The sequence below is a fragment of the Carcharodon carcharias genome, chromosome 3 (assembly GCF_017639515.1).
Source record: "Carcharodon carcharias isolate sCarCar2 chromosome 3, sCarCar2.pri, whole genome shotgun sequence".
Lineage (NCBI taxonomy): Eukaryota > Metazoa > Chordata > Chondrichthyes > Lamniformes > Lamnidae > Carcharodon > Carcharodon carcharias.
The window spans coordinates 171,773,670-171,794,281 of NC_054469.1; the positions used below are offsets into that span (position 1 = coordinate 171,773,670).

The 20,612-nt window shown below is 46.3% G+C and overlaps 1 protein-coding gene across 4 annotated transcripts in view; it reads right to left on the reverse strand.

Annotated features, from left to right (window-relative positions):
- ankhb (ANKH inorganic pyrophosphate transport regulator b) overlaps window positions 1-20,612 on the reverse strand; it is a 196,309-nt gene that overhangs the window by 102,774 nt on the left and 72,923 nt on the right. For all 4 annotated transcript variants that reach the window (XM_041184499.1, XM_041184500.1, XM_041184497.1 and 1 more), the window contains exon 4: window positions 14,853-14,936. In XM_041184499.1, the coding sequence (XP_041040433.1) occupies window positions 14,853-14,936 (84 nt within the window). The remainder of the gene's footprint in view (window positions 1-14,852; window positions 14,937-20,612) is intronic.

Genomic DNA, 20,612 nt, shown 5'->3' on the forward strand with positions numbered 1-20,612 from the left:
CAAACCCATCGCACATCCACAGGGCTCTCACTCACTGTCAGTGCAAGGGACATCACCATTCACTCTTTCACAAACACCGTCATTATCTTCATCCCATCCATGGGACCACTCACCACCCACACAGGCCAGGCATACTTATCTGGCCCAGCAGGAGTCCTGATACACTCTCCCCATCTCTATCCAAGCAGGACAAACTGGCTCACAACAGGAGGGAAAGACAGGTGGAGGGATGCCAGAATTCAAAGTTCTGATAGAATTTGAAATCAGAGCCATCTAGCTGGCCAGCGATGATCTGGGCCAGTCCTGTGCTGATGGTGAGGTCAGTGTTGCTCTGCCAAGAGAGGACCCAGCAGTGCAACATCCTTCAGACAGCCATGCCGTGAGTGGTGTCCTCTTTCACAGGCCACTGCCATGCAATAATTATCTCCCCTTGATTTCGCAGGCACATCTGGGAAGCAGCAGATGGAATCCACGACCCAGAGCATCCAATGAAGTTCCAGAGAAACGTCTGAAGAGGAATCTGAAGGGACCCTCCCTGAAGTTCCATCACAACGCTCACTCACAACCTCCACTAGTGCAGAGACACACACCTCGGTGGGACCTAGCTTTAGAGTAGCCTCGGGTCCACAATCTAAACAGCACATCGCACTTTCTGATCCACAACAGGCAGAGGCAGGGAATTCCCAGGAGTCCAGAATATTGCTGAGTCTGAGTCAGATGATGAGCCTCTGGACTCGGTCATGGCACAATTGCTGGAGCTGCAAAGGCAAGCTCAGGTACATCAGGAAGGGATATGCGCTGGAATCTTCAAATTGCAAGGTGATAACCCTGGCATTGCAACGCACCAAGGTCAACACTGGCAGGATGGCAGCCACCATGGAAACCTTGGGCCAGGACTTCACTCTTGCACTGCTGCACGGGCTTAACTCCTTCGCTGATGCCATATTTGGCCTCCAACAATGTGTATGGGAGAGGGGTGCTAGGCAGCTCGATCTCACTCCAGCTACCCCTTCCGACCACGGAGTCAGCCAGGGGCCCTCGGGCACCCATAGGGAGGAGGATCAGCAGGTGCATGTTCCGGGGCCATCCATCCAGGTGACTCTGGGAGTGACTGGCCCATCTGACTCCCCTCTTCATGTGACCTCCGCAGATACAGCTTCACAGGCCAAGGATATTGCCGCTGCCACACAGCAGGACCCTGAAAGCAGGCCAGGGCCCTCCAAGTCTCGGCCCTCCAGAGGACGCCCGCCTAAGTCATCACAGACAGGGCGCCACAGTCAGCAGGCTGCCTCAACCTCCGCTGTGGATGTCCATGGAGCACCAAGATGTAGCGACAGGGTTAGGAAAGTTAAGGAGAGTTAGTTGCACAGCCTCAGCACGGGTGTTAATCACTTGTACATAATGTTCACTATTGTCAATAAACTCCCAAGAATGTCTCCCGGCCTATGGCTCCTTGTTCTGATGAGCAGTGTTCTTGTCACTCAGATGTGAAACCTTGCTGCACAAGATAAATGCAAGTGTCTCAGTCCAGGGCCTCTTCCCTGTGCTCTGTGCAGCCTCCAGATGACAATGATGGTCCAACCTCAACTCCCTAGAAACATTACTGATGCCTGCACCTTGGCGGTGCTGGTCATTGCTGCCAGAATGTAGTGGACAGGTGCCACAGAGTTCTCTCGTACTCTTTGTGTGCGCTAAACAACTTTAAGGTGAGGCTAGCCCCCATCAGACCAGCATCTGTGACCAGTGATGCTGTACACCAGCTCCTGAAGGCAGGCACAGCATCAGATGCATCTAAAGTTTCATGGCTATGTCCCTGAGATGGCCCTGATCATGGAGCGCAAGCGAGTTGCCTTCGGCCAGACAGGAGTGAGACATTCTCAGAGGCCATGTGAAGATCTATGGAGTGTTCTCACTGCATGTCGTCATCATCCTCCAGCAATCAAGTGACTATTAGGGCCTCCATTGCATCTCCATGACAGGAGCATTATCACAGAGGGTATTGGCGCTGAGATAAGCCAGACTGGAGTCAAACATTCCCAACTGCGATGTGAAGATCTACGGGGACACCTCACTGCAGGTTGTCATCATCCTCCACAAATCTGGCAGCTATGAGGGCCTCCCAAGTGTGCCTGCCTCGTCTAGCCAGTGTGAGAGCCTCATCCCCATCGTCGTCACCACCGAGGACCCCCTCATCCTCAATCCCACCAGCGTCCTCCTCATCGGAGGAGACATGCAGTTCCTCCATCTCCTCCGCAGCCAGCTCCTCACCCCGTTGCAGTGCCAGGTTGTAAAGGGCGCAGCAGATGATGATGGTGCATGACACCCTCTGTGGACTGTATCGCAGGAGTCCACCAGACCGGTCCAGGCACTGGAACCACATCTTCAGCATCTCGATGGTCTGCTCCACCAAGTTGCGAGCTGCTGCATGAGCTTCATTATAGTGTCGCTCTGCTGCAGTCTGAGGCCGCCGCACAGGTGTCATCAGTCACAGCCTCTGTGGACCCTGGAAGACTGCAGGGATCTGCGAGTGACTGAAGATGTAGGCATTGTGCACAGCCCCTGGAAACCATGCGCATACCTGCAGGATGCCTTTCTGGTGGTTGCACACCAGCTGCAGATTCAGTGAGTGGAAGCCCCTGCGGTTGATGAAGTCCACTGAGTAGCAATGGAGACCTGAGCGCCAAATAAGTGGAGTCAATCGCACCCTCCACCTGTGGGAATCCCGAGATCAGAGAGAATCCATTGGCCTTGCATCCTGGCTGTCCCGGTCCTGGGCGAAGTGCACAAATTTGTCATGGAGAAGATAGCATCTGTGACCTCATGGATGCATTTCTGGGTGACGGATTGTGATATCCCACAGAAGTCACCTGTGGATCCCTGAGAGGAGCCATTGGCATAGAAATTGAGCACCACGGTCATTTTCACAGCCACTGGCAGAGGATGCCCTCTACGTCCCCTTGGCACCATGTGCTGCAACAAGTGGCAGGTGTGAGCCATCAGCTCCCTAGACATGCACAGTTGTAGCTGACACTGGTTCTCAGTCATCTGCAGGAATGGCAGGCAGCGTCTACAGACCCTGGGTGTTGCTAGGCTACGATCAGCCATGACTCACTGTCGCTCCTGGGCAGCGCATACAGGAGCCCCTGCTGCCCCTTCTTCATGAGGTTACTGCTCCTGCCTTTGCGCTGCCAGTGCCTCAGTCACACTCTCCTCTGTCTTCTACAGTCTATGTAGGCCATCAGGCATACAGCTATGTCAACAGGATCCATGATCTTGAAGTGGTCCTCCTGCAGCATGAGAGAGATGTGGTTATCATGGCTGTACTTAGCACCTTTCCTGGCCCTGTGTGACTGCCCCTTAATGCTTCCCAGTGAGTGCTGGTCACCCCTCGGATGGCCAGAGATGAGTGTGCTGCATGGCTGCCCTGTCAACCTGCGACATGGGGGACACTGGCCCAAACCAGGGTGCTGAAATGGTAAGGGGCTGTGAGCGCCTCCAGCAGTGACTGTTACATGGTCAGCGTTGGCGAGGAGTTTGTACTCCGTGTGCAGTCCAATTGCTCAGCGGTCTTATAAAGTGGTGGAGGACTCAAAGTCTGTGTCGGGGGCAGTGGAGGGTGGGGGGTGCTTGGTGGCCCTTTGGTGCCTCGGCGTTGGTTGCCTGGGCAGGTAGGCCAGGAGCCTGACCCCAATTATATCACTGTGGCTGCGTTTGATCTGTCTTAGTTGCAGAGGCATGGTCAGTTTATACAGGTGTCCCTATTGCATGGCCATTTCCCTCACTTACCCTGCATCCCACCTCAATTGCCTGTGCGTGGGATGCAGCGCCAAGTTGGCACTTAACTCCCACCCCCTCAGCAGTTGCCTGCGAGGCTGGCCAGCACTTGCCCCCAGACAACCCCCACCCCTCTGCAGTCCCCTCCGAGACTGGCCAGCGCTTGCCCCTGGATACCCCCACCCCTCAACAGTCACCTGTGGGACCAGGCATCAGATTCCACCCCCCCGGTGCCCCTGAGGCCTGTAAACAATGGGTGAGCTATAGAGAACACTCACCTCAGTTCCCCCAAAATTAAGGCCGCCAAGTGCATGTCACCTGCGTGCTGTGTGCAGTGTGCTTTCCCGTTGATATGGACAGACGATACAGTGGGGTTCCAAAAGCCTGGTGGGATATGCTAATCTATTACAATTAGCTCCCCAACAGCGGTCTGCTGTTGGTGGGCTGAGAGGAACATCGCAACCTGCCTTTACGCCGTCATGAAATGGGTCCCGCCATATTTTCCACGCCAACAGGCTCAGAAAATTCTACCCTTAGTCTTAGGGAGGGGTCCTATTCAATCAATCATGACTGTAGTAAAAGGTTCTTCAAATGCTAGTATTGGGATTAAATGTGCCGGCTTAATCATTGCTTGTGGTTTCCCTATCATCTGACATGTGAGACATGTTCTATAGAATTTGACTGCATCACGATGCAATCCTGGCCAATAAAAATATTTCTGTATTTTTGCCTGTGTTTTCCTAATTCCTACATGTCCCCTCATTGGAATTTCATGAGCAAAGCTCAGAATCTCATTTCTATACCCTAATGGGATAACACTCTGCCGTACCTTGTTATGACCAATGCAGTTGGTAAAGCGGTGTTATTTAAAAATCTCAGAGGGAAACTTTAAACAACTGTCATAACCTATAATTTTAATTGTTATATTTGAGATGCAACTCTAAATTCAGGAATCAGACCACCAGCTCGAGGTTTTACATTAAACTAAATGAAACATTTTATTAATTTACACAGGTTAAAAAAAATATACACATGGCTACAAATTACTACTATCATAACTTTTAACAAATTCCCAAATTAATCTCTATTAAGGCAACAGCAACCCATAGGCTTAACAGAACACCAGGCAAAGCATTTCCACTGTACGAACTCAAAATGAGTTCTTTACACTTCTGGTTCCTTGTGGAGCCAGTTGGAGCCTTGCAGCTGCTTTTTAATCTCACATTGCCTCTGTTCTGCACACCCAAAACGGTTGTGTTGTTATACCTACCACTGCCCACTGAATGTTAATTCTCATTGTATCAACAACCTCTGAACTAAACCTCTCTAACAATAAAACCCGTTTCATAGTACCAGTTTTATTAGTAATATAAACATATTGCTTGGTAGCTGCTAGATAAGTGTCCATTTTGACCCTATTTCTTGAATGCTCTATTCACAAAATGCAAATGCAAGCTAGCTCTCTTACATATCAAAACTAGTACAAGCACCCAGACTAGCTGGCTTTAATCCAATTAAGACATACCCATAGACTAAACCTCCATTTAAAAAGAAAAATATTTTCCAAAGCATTATATACATGACAACCTCCCTCCAGCTTTCATCTGCTAAAACATGATCCAGCCTCCATTTTCTCATTGAAATATCACCCTTAAGGTAATAACATTCTGGAATACATTTTGCCTCTGTTCCTGAGTAAGCTGTCTGATATAACTGTTTTAATTGCTAGTCCTTTTGCTGTAATTCAATTAACTGCCTGGAGCTAAACACTTCAGCTGAATTGTCCCCTGCTGTGTCTTTCTGAACAATGTTATCAAACACAGTGCCTGCTAATTTGATTTCAATATCTTCTTCCTGCCTTTGAACTGCCTGTCCTCCTTGTTTCTCTTGCTTCAACCTGTGTGCCTGTGACCTCATTATCACACAATCTGGAAACAATCCAGGATGGTCTCTTTGCAATACCTCTGTTTAAAACACTTCTACAGGCTGCTCAACTACCATAGGCACCACCCACATTTGCGATCCAGCTATATCATTACCCAGAATAAGTTGAACCCCTGTAATGGGCATTTTTTCCACCACCCCAACAGTCACTTTGCCAGTTTTCCCACTTACTCTTTAAATTTACCTTCCACAATGAAATAGGTTTCGCATCTCCATGAACCCCACTTATTATCACCTGTTCCAGCAATACTCCCTCTGAACAACAAATGTCACTATTCCACAACGTTAATGTTTGACTAGCTCCTGTATCTCTTAAAATTTTAAGCATCTTTACCTATTCCACCCTGTACACATGGAAAGACTTTCCCTTCACCCACGAAATCTTTAAATACGTTTGCAACCTACTCTTCACGATTCTCTTGGGTAAATTGTGAACACATTCCCACTTAATTACCCATCACTGATTCTCCTTGTTTTACTTGTACACAAACCACTAGTTTCTTCTGTGCCTGAATCTCAGAACCCATGGTCCTTTTGCTTCCAGAATAATTCCAACAGATTTTCCCTGGAATTTCCAACACACTATCTTCGTGTGCCCCACTTTATTACAATGAAAACACCTCAATTTTCGATTGTTACTTCTACCTCAGCACCTTTCTTTTGATTCTGAGAAGTAACTTTCTAGGAATTTCCAGCTACTCCTCTCTTCCCTGACTACCCACCTTCCTTTCACCTTCCTACTTTCTATCCTTTTCCAATTTGAAACGGTGATAAAAAGAGGTTTAGCTCTATGAACTAGCTCAACCATCAGCTATCTCACTACCGAAGGGATTGAATCTTTAAATTCTTCCAAAAGAAGTGCTGCATATGTTGTCTCTATTTTTAATGCCCGTATACACCCATCAAAATTGCTTTGCTTTTCTCTTTCAAACTTGATATAAGATTGCCCAGGCTGTTTTCTCATATTCCTAAACTTCTGCCTGTATGCCTCAGGAACCAACTCATATGCACTCATAATTGCTTTTTTTAAACCACATCATAATTCACTGACATTTCTTCTTATAGCGAAGCCTTATGTGCTCTACCCACCAACCTGGATTGTAACAACAATGTCCAGTTTTCCTGCGGCCATTTCATCTGCTTAGCTATCTTCTCAAATTAAATAAAGAATGTGTCAACATCTTCTTCCTCAAACTTTAGAAGAGCTTGTACACTGGGTTTTAAGTTAGAGGTTTTTTCATTATCAGAACTTTCCTCAGAATCTGAGGTCTCTTTTTTAACTTCCAGCCTTTTAAGCTGATATTCTCTGTCTCTTTCCTTAGTTATCTGTTCTGGAGATCAAGTTTGCACATTTCCATTTCTTTTTTAAATAATCTTTCTTTTTCCCTTTCTTTTTCTGTTGCCTCTAGTTCCAGTTTTTTCATTTCTTTTGCTTTTTCAAGTTCAAGCTTCTTCATTTCAAACTTAAGTCACACTACCTCCAACTGTGGCTCACTAATGTCAGGTATCACTTCCAATTTTAAATGCTGTGCTATACCTTCAATTAAATCTGCTTTCCGAGCCCCCACAGGTAACCCCAATTGTAATTTATCTGCCAATTCTGCTAACTTATTCTTGGATACTTTCTGTAACCAGAGTTATATCTTCTACTTCCAAAATGGTTTAGCCATGGATATAGCCATTTTTGCAGCCTCACCACTTCAAAAATAGTTCACACCCACTTCTGAATTCAAAGTGCTTCTCGTACTTATAACCTTTAGATTCATTAATCCAAAAAAAAAATCAAGGAGTTACAAATATATTTTGCAAAGAGCCCCCAATTATTATGACACAGCCGATGGTAAAGGCTGAGTTTTTCAAATTCTAGAGGGGAACTTGAAAAATCTGTCATAACCCATGTTTGCAATTTGTACGTTTCAAGATGCAGGCTTTGAATTCAGTAGTAAAAAGATCAAGTCTCGAGGTTTTTTTTTTATAAAACTAAATTAAACATTTATTAATACAAGAAAGATTGTAAGCACATATGTATGTCTACAAAATTACTACTATAATAAGTACAAAAAATCCCCTAATTAATCTGCTTCTCAGTTACACCCCTGTTAAGGCAACAGTAAAACACAAATTTAAACAAATCCCTGCAAAGCACACCTTGGACTGTCACATTCAGAATTAGTTTCTTTCAGCTCTGGGTCCTTGCAGACAGACTTGAGACTTACAGGTTGGAGGCTTCAGATCTTAGAATCCCTCCTCCTTTTACCAACAGCTTTCTCTTCCTTTATACATATTTTCATCTTTGAGTGCAAATTCTTGTTGTCACTAGGCTTTTTTAAACTTTAAATCTTTTAATAATAAAGCCCTTTTATAGTACCTACTTCACTAGTGAGCTTTGAAAAAATAAGCACATTGCTTCTGAGCTTCACCTTGTTAGGTGTAATATTTCATTTACCCTTTTGAATGGTCTATTTAAAAATGCAAATTGCCCCTTTATACCTCATCTTCTATTTCCCCATGTTTATCTAATTACCATTTCAAACCTACTTCTCTTCTATACGTCAAAGCCTTTAGACCACGGTTTAATCCAATTAAGATACACACACCTAGACACAGACACCACTATATTTTAAAATAATTTCCAAGAACATTATAGGCATCGTTATCTATTCTTGACATCAGGGTAGTCATTATCCTGCAGGATGCCTTTAATCCTCCCTATTTCAGCATCAAATTTTCATGGTGAGCAAATGGCTTGGGCCCTATTTACAAGGTTGCCGATAAGACAAATCTGATAGTGTATGGAATCAATCCAGATTTGCACTAACTGCGGTGGGGTTGTTTTCCCCGCCGACCACGATGGTGGATTTTCAGGCCGCATTATCTCAAACCCATCATATTATTTTTTGCATTCTTGGGAAACGTGACGTTTCGAAGGCAGGTAGGCTGTCACTTACCCGCCTCGTATCGTTTCACCTCTTCATCATGCCAGACGCCACGTGTAAAATCTGCTGGGCCAGATGATAAGTATGCCTGGCCTGCGCGGGTGGCAATTGATCTCATGGACAGGATGAGGCCAATGATGGTGTGTGTGGGAGAGTGAATGGTGATGTCCCTTGCACTAGCAGTGAGCGAGGACCCTGTGGGTGTGGGATGGGTTTGTGAGTATGTGAGTTTGGAGTGATGAAAAGAGTGACACATCTCTCACTGCATGGTTGTTTGGTGGATGTTGCACTGCTGGATTCTCACTTGGTAGAGCAGCACCGCCGACCCCACCACCAGCACAGGACCGGTCCAGATCGTTGCCAGCCTTGGGATGGCTTTGTTTTCTAAGTCCCTGAGGACCTTGATTTTAGACATTCGTCCTCGGGTTTGTGACCTCTCCCTCTTGTGTGCTAGCTTGTTCTACATAAATACAGATGGAGAAAGTGTTAGCACGACGCCTGCCAAGCTACATGATAAGTATGCCTGGCATGTGCCACTGCCATGGACTAATTATCTCCACTTGCTTCTGCAGGCACATCTGGGAAACAATCGACCAGTCCATGACCCAGGGCCTCCAATCAAGCCCCGAAGAAACCTCTGAAGAGGAATCTGGAGGCACCCTCCTTGAAATCCTGACACACCGCTCACCCACACCCTCCACCAGCGCAGAGACACATAACTCAATGGGCACTAGCTTTAGAATAGCCTCGGGATAACGATCTGGTGATTACATCGCACTGTCTGATCAACAGCAGGCGGCAGCAGGGACTTTTCAAGTGTCCGGCATTTGGCAGACTGCTGAGTCCAAGTCAGATGATGAGCCTCTGGACTCGGTCATACCTCAGTTGCTGGAGCTGCAAAGGCAAGCTCGAGAACATCAGGAAGGGATGTCTGCTACACTCTTCAGATTGCAAGGCACGATGGAGGAATCTGTTCAACTTCACTCTGAGGTGATAGCGCCAGCATGCCACCGCACTGAGGTCAACACTGGTAGGATGGCGGTCGCCATGGAGATCTTGGTCCAGAACATTGCTCCTGCACTGCTGCGCGGGCTCAATTCCATCGCTAACACCATAGTTGGCCTCCAACAGGGTGTACGCGACAAGAGTGGTGGGCTGCTTGATCTCACTCCAGCTATCCCTGCTCCTCAGGGAGTTAGCCTGGGGCACTCAGGCAGCCATAAGGAGTACCACCAGCAGGTTTACACCCCGGGGCCATCCCCCTAGGTGACTTCGGAAGTGTCCACCCCATCCGAACCCCCTCTTCCTGTGACCTCAGCTGCTCCAGCTCCACAGGCCGTGGAGGGTGCCACAGTCACACAGCAGGACCCCAAAAGCAGGCCATGGCATTCCCGGTCTCAGCCTTCCAGGGGACGCCCGCCAAGGTCATCACAGACAGTGCGTCTCAGTCAGCAAGCTGCCTCTACTTCTGCTGTTGATGTCCGGGGAGCACCAAGACGTAGTGGCAGGGTTAGGAAAGTTAAGAAGAATTAACTCTTTTGGAGGTTGCACAACCTGGGCATGGATGTTAATCACTTGTACATACTGTTCACTATTGTCAGTAAACTCCCAAGAATGTCTCCCTGCCTATGGCTCCTTGTTCTGAAGAGCAGTGTTCGTGTCACTCAGATGTGAAACCTTTCTGCACAAGATAAAGGCAGGTGCCTCAGTCCAGGGCCTCTTCCCTGTGCTTTGTGCATCCTTCAGAACAAAGTGATGGTCCAGCCTCAGATTCCCTGGACACATTACTGATGCCTGCACCTCTACGGTGCTTGTCATGTAGTGGGCAGGTGTCACAGATCCTCTCATTCTCTCTGTGTGCTCTCAGCACCTTTAAGGTGGAGCTGGCACCCATCTCTTCAGCATCTGTGACCACTGACACTGTGCTCCTGAAGGACTCAGATGTTGAAGGCATACAAAGGATTAGATGTTTCTAAAGTTTCATGGCTGTCTCTATGATATAAGAACATAAGAAATTGGAGCAGGAGTAGGCCATTTGGCCCCTCAACCTTGTCTCTAAGGTATGACCCTGATCACAGAGCACAAGCCAGCTGCCTTCGGAGTCAGACATTCTCAGAGGCTAAGATCTACAGTGTCCTCACTGCATGTTGTCATCATCCTTCTGTAATTCAGTGACTATTAGGGCCTCCACTGAGTGTCCATGACCAGAGCAATATCACAGAGAGTATGCGTGCTGCTATAAGCCAGACTGGAGTCAAACGTTCACAGATGCAATGTGAGGATCTATGAGCTCTCCTCACTCCACGTCGCCATCATTCTCCACAAGTCTAGCTGCTATGAGGGCTTCCCGAGCCCGCCTGCTTCATCTAGCCAGCGTGAGGACCTAATCCCCGTCATTGTTTCCTTAGAGGACCTCCTCACCCTCATCTCCATTCATAGGTGAATTTGAAAGCAGGATGGAGCCCATTAAGGCATGGCCTTCTATCTATTTGGGCATACATGGTGTCATTAAAACTGAACTCAACTGTGCAAGTTGCCGAGTTTACAAATTCAATGAATACTGATTCACGCAACGGTGGTGGGACTAGATCACCATGATATAGTGCTGCAGCGCAACTATCTATGGTTTCCTTAAGCAAAACATGCCCAAATAGATGGTGTTGCCATGGGATCCCTTATAGGCCCAGTCTGCAACACTCAGTCGGGGACAACTCTTTGCGCTGGAAGACCAACAAGTTTCGGGCAGACCAAAGAGCGTCTTTCACCGAGTTGATGATCCTCCAGCTGCAGTTGATGTTTGTCTCGGTGTGTGTCTCTGGGAACAGCCCCTAGAGCACAGAGTCCTGTGTCACAGAACTGCTCGGGATGAACCTCGACAGAAATCACTGCATCTCTCTCCAGACCCTCTTTGCAAAGGCACAATCCACAAGGAGTGAACAACGGTCTCGTCCCCACCACAGCCACCTCGAGCGCAACGTGCAGAGGGGGTGAGACTCCTGGCATGTTGGAAAGATCTGACGTGGAGGGCCTTTCTCACCACCAGCCAAGCTATGTCTTGGTGCTTGTTGGAAAGTTCTGGCGATGAGGCATTCTGCCAAATGACTTTGACAGTCTGCTCGGGGAACCATCCCACAGGATCCACCCTCTCCTTTTCCCGCAGGGCCTCTAAGATGTTATGTGCCGACCACTGCCTGATGGACTTGTGGTCAAAGGTGTTTCTCTGCATAAATTTTTCCACAAGAGACAGGTGGTACGGCACAGTCCAACTACTTGGAGCGTTCCGCTGCAGCGTGGCCAGACCCATCCTTCACAACACCGGGGACAGGTAGAACCTCAGCACGTAGTGACACTTGGTGTTTGCATACCGAGGGTCTACGCACAGCTTGATGCAGCCGCACACATAGGTGGCCATCAGTATGAGGGCGATGTTGGGCACATTTTTTCCCCTTTATCTAGAGGCTTGTACATCGCGTCCCTGAGGACAGATCCATTTTCGACCTCCAGATAAAGTGAAAGATGGCTTGGGTGATCGCCATCGCGCAGGAGTCTGGAATGGGCCAGACCTGCACCACGCACAGCAACAGCAAGAGTGCCTCACATCTGATGACCAGGTTCTAACCCGCAATGGAGAGGGAGCGTCGCTCCCACATGCCCAATTTTCTTTTCACCATCGACACTCGCTCCTTCCAGTTTCATTTCCATTTGATAGCTGTGTTTCTTCTCTCTTTCTCTTTTCCTTTCCTGATGGTGTTGATTTAAATTGGTCCAAGGCTTCAAGGGCTTTTTTGGTTCCCTGGTCAACTGGGGGCTAACACATATTTTACTGATTTCTGAATCTGTTGAATGCATCAGTTGTGGCCTTTGCTCAGTCCGTTACACTTTATCACTCCTTAAGTCTGAAGATTGAATTCAAGACCTGTTACAGACTTGAGTATATAACCTAGGGTGAGACTCCAGTGAAATACTGAGGAAGTGCTGCTTTGTCAATTGCCAAGGTCCCACGTGCCTGTTCTGGTGATAGACGTTAAAAGATCTTGTGACATTCACCAGTGTCCTGGCCTTTTATCCCTTAATCACCACCAAAACCAGATTTTGTAGGTCGTATATCTTATTTGTTGTTTGTGGGACCTTTTTGTGTAAATTAGTTGCTATGTTTTCACCTTTGAAATGGAGCTGTCAAATGAACTCCCCTTCCTTGATGTACTAGTTGAGAAATCTGCCGGGGGTTCTCTACCACGGTCTACTGCGAGCCTACCTTCACTAGTCAATATATGCGTTGGGATTCTAACAGTTCCACATGGTCTTATTGGCAACCTTGTAAATAGGCAGTAAACCATTTGCTCACCATGCAAATTTGATGCTGAAATAGGGCACATCAAAGGCATTCTGCAGGATAATGGCTACCCTGATCATTTCATTTTGCACTGTATATCATGCAAACTCACAAACGGGCCTAAGGCCATCACTTTTGGCCCTTAAGATTGCCCAGTCCATTTCAGAGTACCCTGGAAAGGCAAGGTATCTCAAATGTTTGAGCAACAGGTGAAACTAGCTGTTCCACGCTGTTACTATGCAGTAGCAACACGAATTGTATTCGCCAATAACAGGATGCTGCTGTCAAGTCGAAACAACGTTCTGCCTATCACAGAAATGAGTGATGTGGTATATGAATTTCAGTGCCAGGGTGATGCGAGGTATGTAGGCCATACATCCCAAAGATTGGTAGATTGTATTAAACAGCATGTCCCAGGTGCTGTTCACAACAGGCAGAGTACAGACCGTATCCAACCAGCCCGTGCTTGCAAAACTCAAAATACAGTATCCAACTTTAGATGTGATTCCGCGATTGGACAATATTTGCTAAATAATCCTCAGTGTGTTAAGAATTACGCTGACAACCAATTTAAGATCGTCATTCAGGCTGGCAATGTGGTGCAGTTGCGTGTACTGGAAGTTACATATATTAATGCACAGGGCCATGTTCTTTGCAGACAGAAAGAACATGTACATACACAGCGCCTGTTTCAGCTAAACAAAATAGCCATTCATTGACTCATTCCTCAGGGCAATGCCTTGACCAATCTGGGTCACGCTGCCTGGTTTAAATTTCGAACAATGCTTGGCAGTTAACTATCAGTCACCATCAATGGTACATTTTCCATGGCAATGCTTCTCACCAACCAATCAGTACTCTCTTCACATACAGTATAAGTTGTTCTCTTCCCCCTTACACCAGTATTCTTGTGAGTGCCCTGAAGAATGTAAGATGAGAGTCTCTTTTTTCAGTAATTTGTTACATAATGCAAGTATTCAACTTTAATCAGATATGCCTTCAGATTTTACTGCATTATTCTATAGAATTTTCTTAAATAAAACATTCATTAGCCACAGATGGATTAAAAACAGCATTCCCACATCAATGATTCCTGGATTTTATATGCAATAACCTGTTTCTTACAAATTTAAAATGACAGTTTCATGAGTAACATCTTCCCACATTGGGGGGAGGGGGGGGTGGGAAGTGTGGGAGCGGGCGCAGGCAGGCGCGCCTCCGAATGTCGCCCCCATTTTAGGTGGGTGGGCCAATTAAGGCCCGCCCAGCGTGACGTCCACCAGGAAGCGCTATGCACTCCCTGTGCGGGTGGGGGAGCGATTCCCTCAGCCGGGAATCACAAAGTGCTGCCTCAGGGAGATCAGCTCTGATTCAAAAGTTAATAGCCATTGACAGTTCGGCGGGCGCGCAGCCAATTCAGCTACACGCTGAACTGAAAATCTAAATGACATGGGGTCACGTTGGGACGACTACCCGACATATCCCTGCATCAATTTACGCGTGGCGAGCGGGCCCTGCCCCCGCTCGCCAACTGGAAGATGCTGGCCCATGTTCCTAGAATACAATAGTACTACAAGTCACATGTAGAATTCAGAGTACATCACTGAGTTACAAAATATTTATGTTTGGTCAGCTATCTAGCAAAGTATAACTGAAATTCTTATGACTTATTTCCGTACTTTATCCCCACCTCACCTCTAACACATGTATACCAAAAAAAATGAAGAAATTGAAGGAAAAATTGCAAAGTATTGAATGTTTTCCTAGAAATGCATGGATACAGACCATAAGCATAAAACCCTTACACCTCCTCCCTCTTCACTCCTCCCCACCATCCTTGAGAACACAAATCAATGATATCTTACCTGAGCAATGACATCTGAAACTGAGGCACAGCCCACCAATAAACTGTATTTATGCTTCAACAGAATACCAGCGTGGGTCCAAGCCTAAAAAAAAATGTTAAAAACAATTCATTCAGGTAACAATTCCATTTAAAATAACTAATATATAATGAGTTTCCAGGGTGTTTTTATTTAAAAGTAAAAACAGTTTATATATTCAAACAATGGTGGAACCATGAATTCCCACTGATGCCAATGGCAGAGCAATATCCATTTGGTAAAGCTGTTCTGCTCAAAGAGACAGAAAAGCCGTCAAAAATTTTCTTTTTAATACTGTGTTTTTTTATGGCGGGGAAAAGAGGAGGAAAGCAAGACTTCCTTTATTTTCTTGCTATATTTTTTCCTTAATCTTATTGTTCTTCTGCCTCAAATTAAGAGAGCTGTTCAGAGGACATTGCCAATGCACCCTCTAGCCAGCTGAGGGCTCAGCCTCAAATCTTCCCTCCCCTGTTTTGAAGGCACTGCAGGACAGACTGCATTATACTCAATCTTCAGGAAGAAAAGAATAAATAGAGGAGAAATCAGAATTTCCGTGCCTGCAGGTTATAAAGTACAGGTGTGAGAATGTCAGGTGAGAGCAGGGCTGAACTTTCATGTGATGCATCTCACATTCAACTAGCACACCAGTGCATAAGAAAGGCCAGGTGACGTCTTGGAAAATACCCATGAAATCATATCCTATTATATATGAGGGAAAGAAACTGCTAAAGGAAGGAGAAAAAACAAAGCTAAACAGATCATGAGTTCAACCCTGTTAAAGTGTTACGTGAATGCTGTTATACTGAAACTCAATAAATCTCTGTTTAATGGGGCAAGATCATTTATCTTTCCTAAACTGTGAAAGCTTGTATGAAATGTGTACTCTGTAGCTATCAAGCCCACAGATTCCAAATACCATAATGCGAAACTCATTCACTCCTAACTGTCCCAATTATTGAACCTGTCAAAATTCAGAGTTACATTAAGTTTCATCACATGCTCTCAGAATGAAAAGTGAGTCACTTCAGAGAAATGATTTCTAGGTAATAGCGCCTTTAGAAGATAGGCCATGGCTTTGTGCCAAAGCAGAATAGAGAATACATCATCTTGTCAAATATGTGCCTACTGTTTGTAAGAACAACAGTTCCACTTGGGGATGGGCAATAAATGTTGGCCTAGCCAGTGACACCCACATCCTGTTAATTAATTTTTTAAAAAATTACAACAGAGTTCAAACCAGTGGTGATCTCAGCTCTTTTTGTATTGTAAATAATTCCAGGGCTCCATCTCAAATCTGCTTATATATTTAGATTTAATCTACTGAAGAAATGTATTAAACTGAACTAATTTATCTTATAAATGCATGCACTTCTTAATGAGCGGGCATAGGATAAAATAGCTTCTCATGGTTGTCAAGTAAGCCAACTTGTGGATTGAGTTCTTAGAAATGCTGGTTCAATAAAAAAAAATCCTCTTGCATAGCACAAAATTATTTTTTGAGCAAGTCCTCAATGATGCTTAACAAGGTATAACAGGAATTTAAATACCTTCAGGTGTGTGTTTTCCCTTGCACCTGTATTGCGAGTGTATCGGAACTAATAGGGTACAATCTGTTCTGTCCATCCCTGGACAAGTACACCCAGTTAACATTCTTACCTTAGAAATGTATTTTGCAGTACAAATCAATGAAAGGAATTAATTTTGTAGCATTTGCACAATGGAAATATTTACAGAGGGGATAAATAATCGAGTCACTGAGTGATTTTCACAAGGTTTCAGAGAATATCATAAATGTCACCCAAAGACAGAAGTAAGATTACAGTATTGCAATCTATTTTTATTTGTAAGATGTTCTGTGGAGGGATGGAGAGATGCAGTTGAGCAGGGGTTACGTTTTGCTCTCTTATTTCTTATGAAGGCACCTGATCAGAACAATTGCTGGAATTTTATGCGGAGGCAGTGGCCTCGCCCTCTGGATGAAAAGCTAGGAGTGAGTCTGCCTCTACTTGGCTGGGACTCCCAGCAGCTACTTAACAGCCTTTGGGCTGTTAATTGGCTTGAGGCGGGATGTCTGCCCACATTTGTGGGGAACTTTGAGAGCTGCTGGCCAATCAAGTGGCCAGTAGTTCTCTAGTCTGAGCAACACTGGGAGCAGTGGCCACTACTGGGACTGCAGGCCCAGCATCCTTGTGCCATGGGCAAAATCCAAGTATTAGTAGGAAGAGGCCCATATCGGTCTCAACTGCCCGGTGGGTTGGCAGGCTGCCCAACCCCCTTTTCCGCCATGGGTAAATTCAAGTGTGGGCAGGCAATGGGCACAGCACTGCTGCCATGGCACCCAATTTTATGCAACCCCTGCTGTCAACCTGCCCCCTTCGCACAATGGTTGTGATGCAGGCACCCATCAGGCGCCAATCTTCAAGAGGTTACTTCGAAGACAACAGACACTGTATAATGCACCAAAATAAACATTACTCTCGCTGGCTATTGATAACTACTTATTATGTATGCTTTGCACCAGTGGAGCACAATCTTTTGTACAGTACTAATTCCTATCTATAGCATTAATAGTTTGGTATGAATTAGGTCATATCAAATGTATTCTTGGTATCACTTTGCAGGACAAGGTCACCCACTCAGAGGTCCTGGAGCATGCAAATTACATCAGCATACACTCATTGCTAAGCCAACAATGCTTGCGCTGGCTCGGCCACATTTATTGGATGGATAGTGGCCATTAGCTTAATGACTTTTTGTGTGGTGAATTGGCCACTGGATCACCACCTGCTGGGTGGCCATTCCTCCATTACAGGACACTCCACAAGTCATCCCGATGACTAACAAATTTGATTGAATTTTTTGAGGAGGTGACCAGGTGTGTAGATGAGGGTAGTGCAGTTGATGTAGTTTATATGGATTTCAGCAAAACCTTTGACAAGGTCCCACATGGAAGACTTATAAAGAAGGCAAATGCATATGGGATACAGGGTAATTTCATAGGTGGATTTAAAATTGGCTTAGTTATAGGAGGCAGAGGGTGGTGACAGAAGGATGCTTTAGTGATTGGAAGCTAGTGTCCAGTGGCGTACCACAGGGATCTGTGCTCGGTCCCCTATTATTTGTCATTTATATAAACGACATAGATGACTATGTGGGGGTTAGGATTAGTAAGTTTGCGGGTGACACAAAGATTGGCCGGGTGGTTAACAGTGAGGTTGAGTGTCTTGGACTACAGGAAGATAGGATGGTCAAATGGGCAGATAAGTGACAGATGGAATTTAACCCTAAAAGTGTGAGGTGATACACTTTGGAAGGAGTCATTTGACAAGGAAGTATTCAATGAACAGCATGACACTAGGAAGCTTGGAGGAACAAAGGGACCTTGGCGTGTGTATCCATAGATGTCTGAAGGCAGAGGTGCATGTTAGTGGGGTGGTAAAAAAGGCATATGGGACACTTGCCTTGATCAATCAAGGCATAGATTACAAAAGCAGGGAGGTCATGTTGGAGTTGTATAGAACCTTGGCGAGGCCACAGCTGGAGTACTGTGTGCAGTTCTGGTTGCCACATTATAGGAAGAATGTGATTGCACTGGAGTAGATTCACCAGGATGTTGCCTGGGATGAAACATTTAAGTTATGAAGAGAGGTTGGATAGACGTGGGTTGTTTTCGTTGCAGCAGAGAAGACTGAGGGGCAACCTGATCGAGGTGTACAAGATTATGAGGAGCATGGACAGGGTGGATCGGGAGCAGCTGTTCCCCTTAGTTGAAGGGTCAGTCAGAAGGGGACATAAGTTTAAGGTGAGAGGCAGGGGGTTTACAGGGGCGATGTGAGGAAAAACTTCTTTACCCAGAGAGTGCTGACGGTCTGGAATGCACTGCCTGGGAGGATGGTGGAGGCAGGTTGCCTCACATCCTTTAAAAAGTATAAAAACACTTCCTCCTACCTCTCCCTGGACCATGACCCCACCACTGAATATCAAGCCATTGTTTCCAGGACTGTCACTGATCTCATCTCCTCTGGAGATCTTCCTTCCACAGCTTCCAACCTGATAGTCGCCCAACCTCAGATGGCCCACTTCTACCTCCTACCCAAAATCCACAAAAAGGACTGTCCCGGCAGACAGATTGTGTTGGCCTGTTCCTGCCCCACGGAACTCATTTCTCACTATCTTGACTCCCTTCTCTCTCCCCTTGTCCAGTTCCTTCCCACCTACATCCATGATTCCTCTGACACCTTACGTCACATCAACAATTTCCAGTTCCCTGGGCCCAACCGCCTCCTCTTCACCATGGACATCCAATCCCTCTACACCGCTATCCCCCACCAGGATGGTCTGAGGGCTCTCAGCTTCTACCTCGAACAGAGGCCCGAACAATCCCCATCCACCACTACTCTCCTCCGTCTGGCTGAACTTGTTCTCACACTGAACAATTTCTCCTTTAACTCCTCTCACTTCCTCCAAATAAAAGGTGTGGCTATGGGTACCTGCATGGGCCCCAGCTATGCCTGTCTCTTTATGGGGTATGTGGAACATTCCTTGTTCCAGTCCTACTCCGGTCCCCTCCCACAACTCTTTCTCCGGTACATCGATGATTACTTCGGTGCTGCTTCATGCTCTTGTCGGGACCTGGAAAAATTTATTAATTTTGCTTCCAATCTCCACCCCTCCATCATTTTCACATGGTCCATCTCTGACATTTCCCTTCCCTTCCTTGATCTCTCTGTCTCAATTTCTGGTGATAGACTACAGCTCCTCACAGCCCGCTTCCTGTAAGGACTCCATCCCATTCTCTCAGTTCCTTCGCCTCCGTCGCATCTGTTCCGATGATGCTACCTTCAAAAACAGTTCCTCTGATATGTCCTCCTTCTTCCTTAACCGAGGTTTTTCACCCACGGTCATTGACAGGGCCCTCAACTGTGTCCAGCCCATCTCCCGCGTATCCACCCTCACGCCTTCTCCTCCCTCCCAGAAACATGATAAGGTCCCCCTTGTCCTCACTTATCACCCCACCAGCCTCCGCATTCAAAGGATCATCCTCCGCCATTTCCGCCAACTCCAGCATGATGCCACCACCAAATACATCTTCCCTTCACGCCCCCGTAGAGATCGTTCTCTCCGTGACACCCTGGTCCACTCCTCCATCACCCCCTACTCCTCAACCCATGTGGCACCTCCCCATGCGAACGCAAGATATGCAACACCTGCCCCTTCACTTCCTCTCTCCCCATCGTCCAAGGGCCCAAACACTCCTTTCCACTGAAGCAGCATTTCACTTGTATTTCCTTCAACTTAGTCTACTGCATTCGTTGCTCCCAATGCGGTTTCCTCTACATTGGAGAGACCAAACACAAACTGGGTGACCGATTTGCAGAACACCTTTGGTCTGTCCGTAAGCATTACCCAGACCTCCCTGTCGCTTGCCATTTCAACACTCCACCCCGCTCTCATGCCCACATGTCCTTCCTTGGCTTGCTGCTTTGTTCCAGTGAAGCTCAATGCTTCTTCCGACTAGGCACTTTACAGCCTTCCGGCCTGAATATTGAGTTCAACAATTTTAGATCTTAAACTCTCTCCTCCATCCCCACCCCCTTTCCGTTTCTTCCCCCTACTCCTTGTTTTGTCCAATAATTTATATAGATTTTTCTTTTCCCACCTATTTCCATTATTTTTAATGTATTCCACCGGTCATTTATCTATACCTTTTATGCCCTTTTAGTCTTATTTCACCCCACCCCC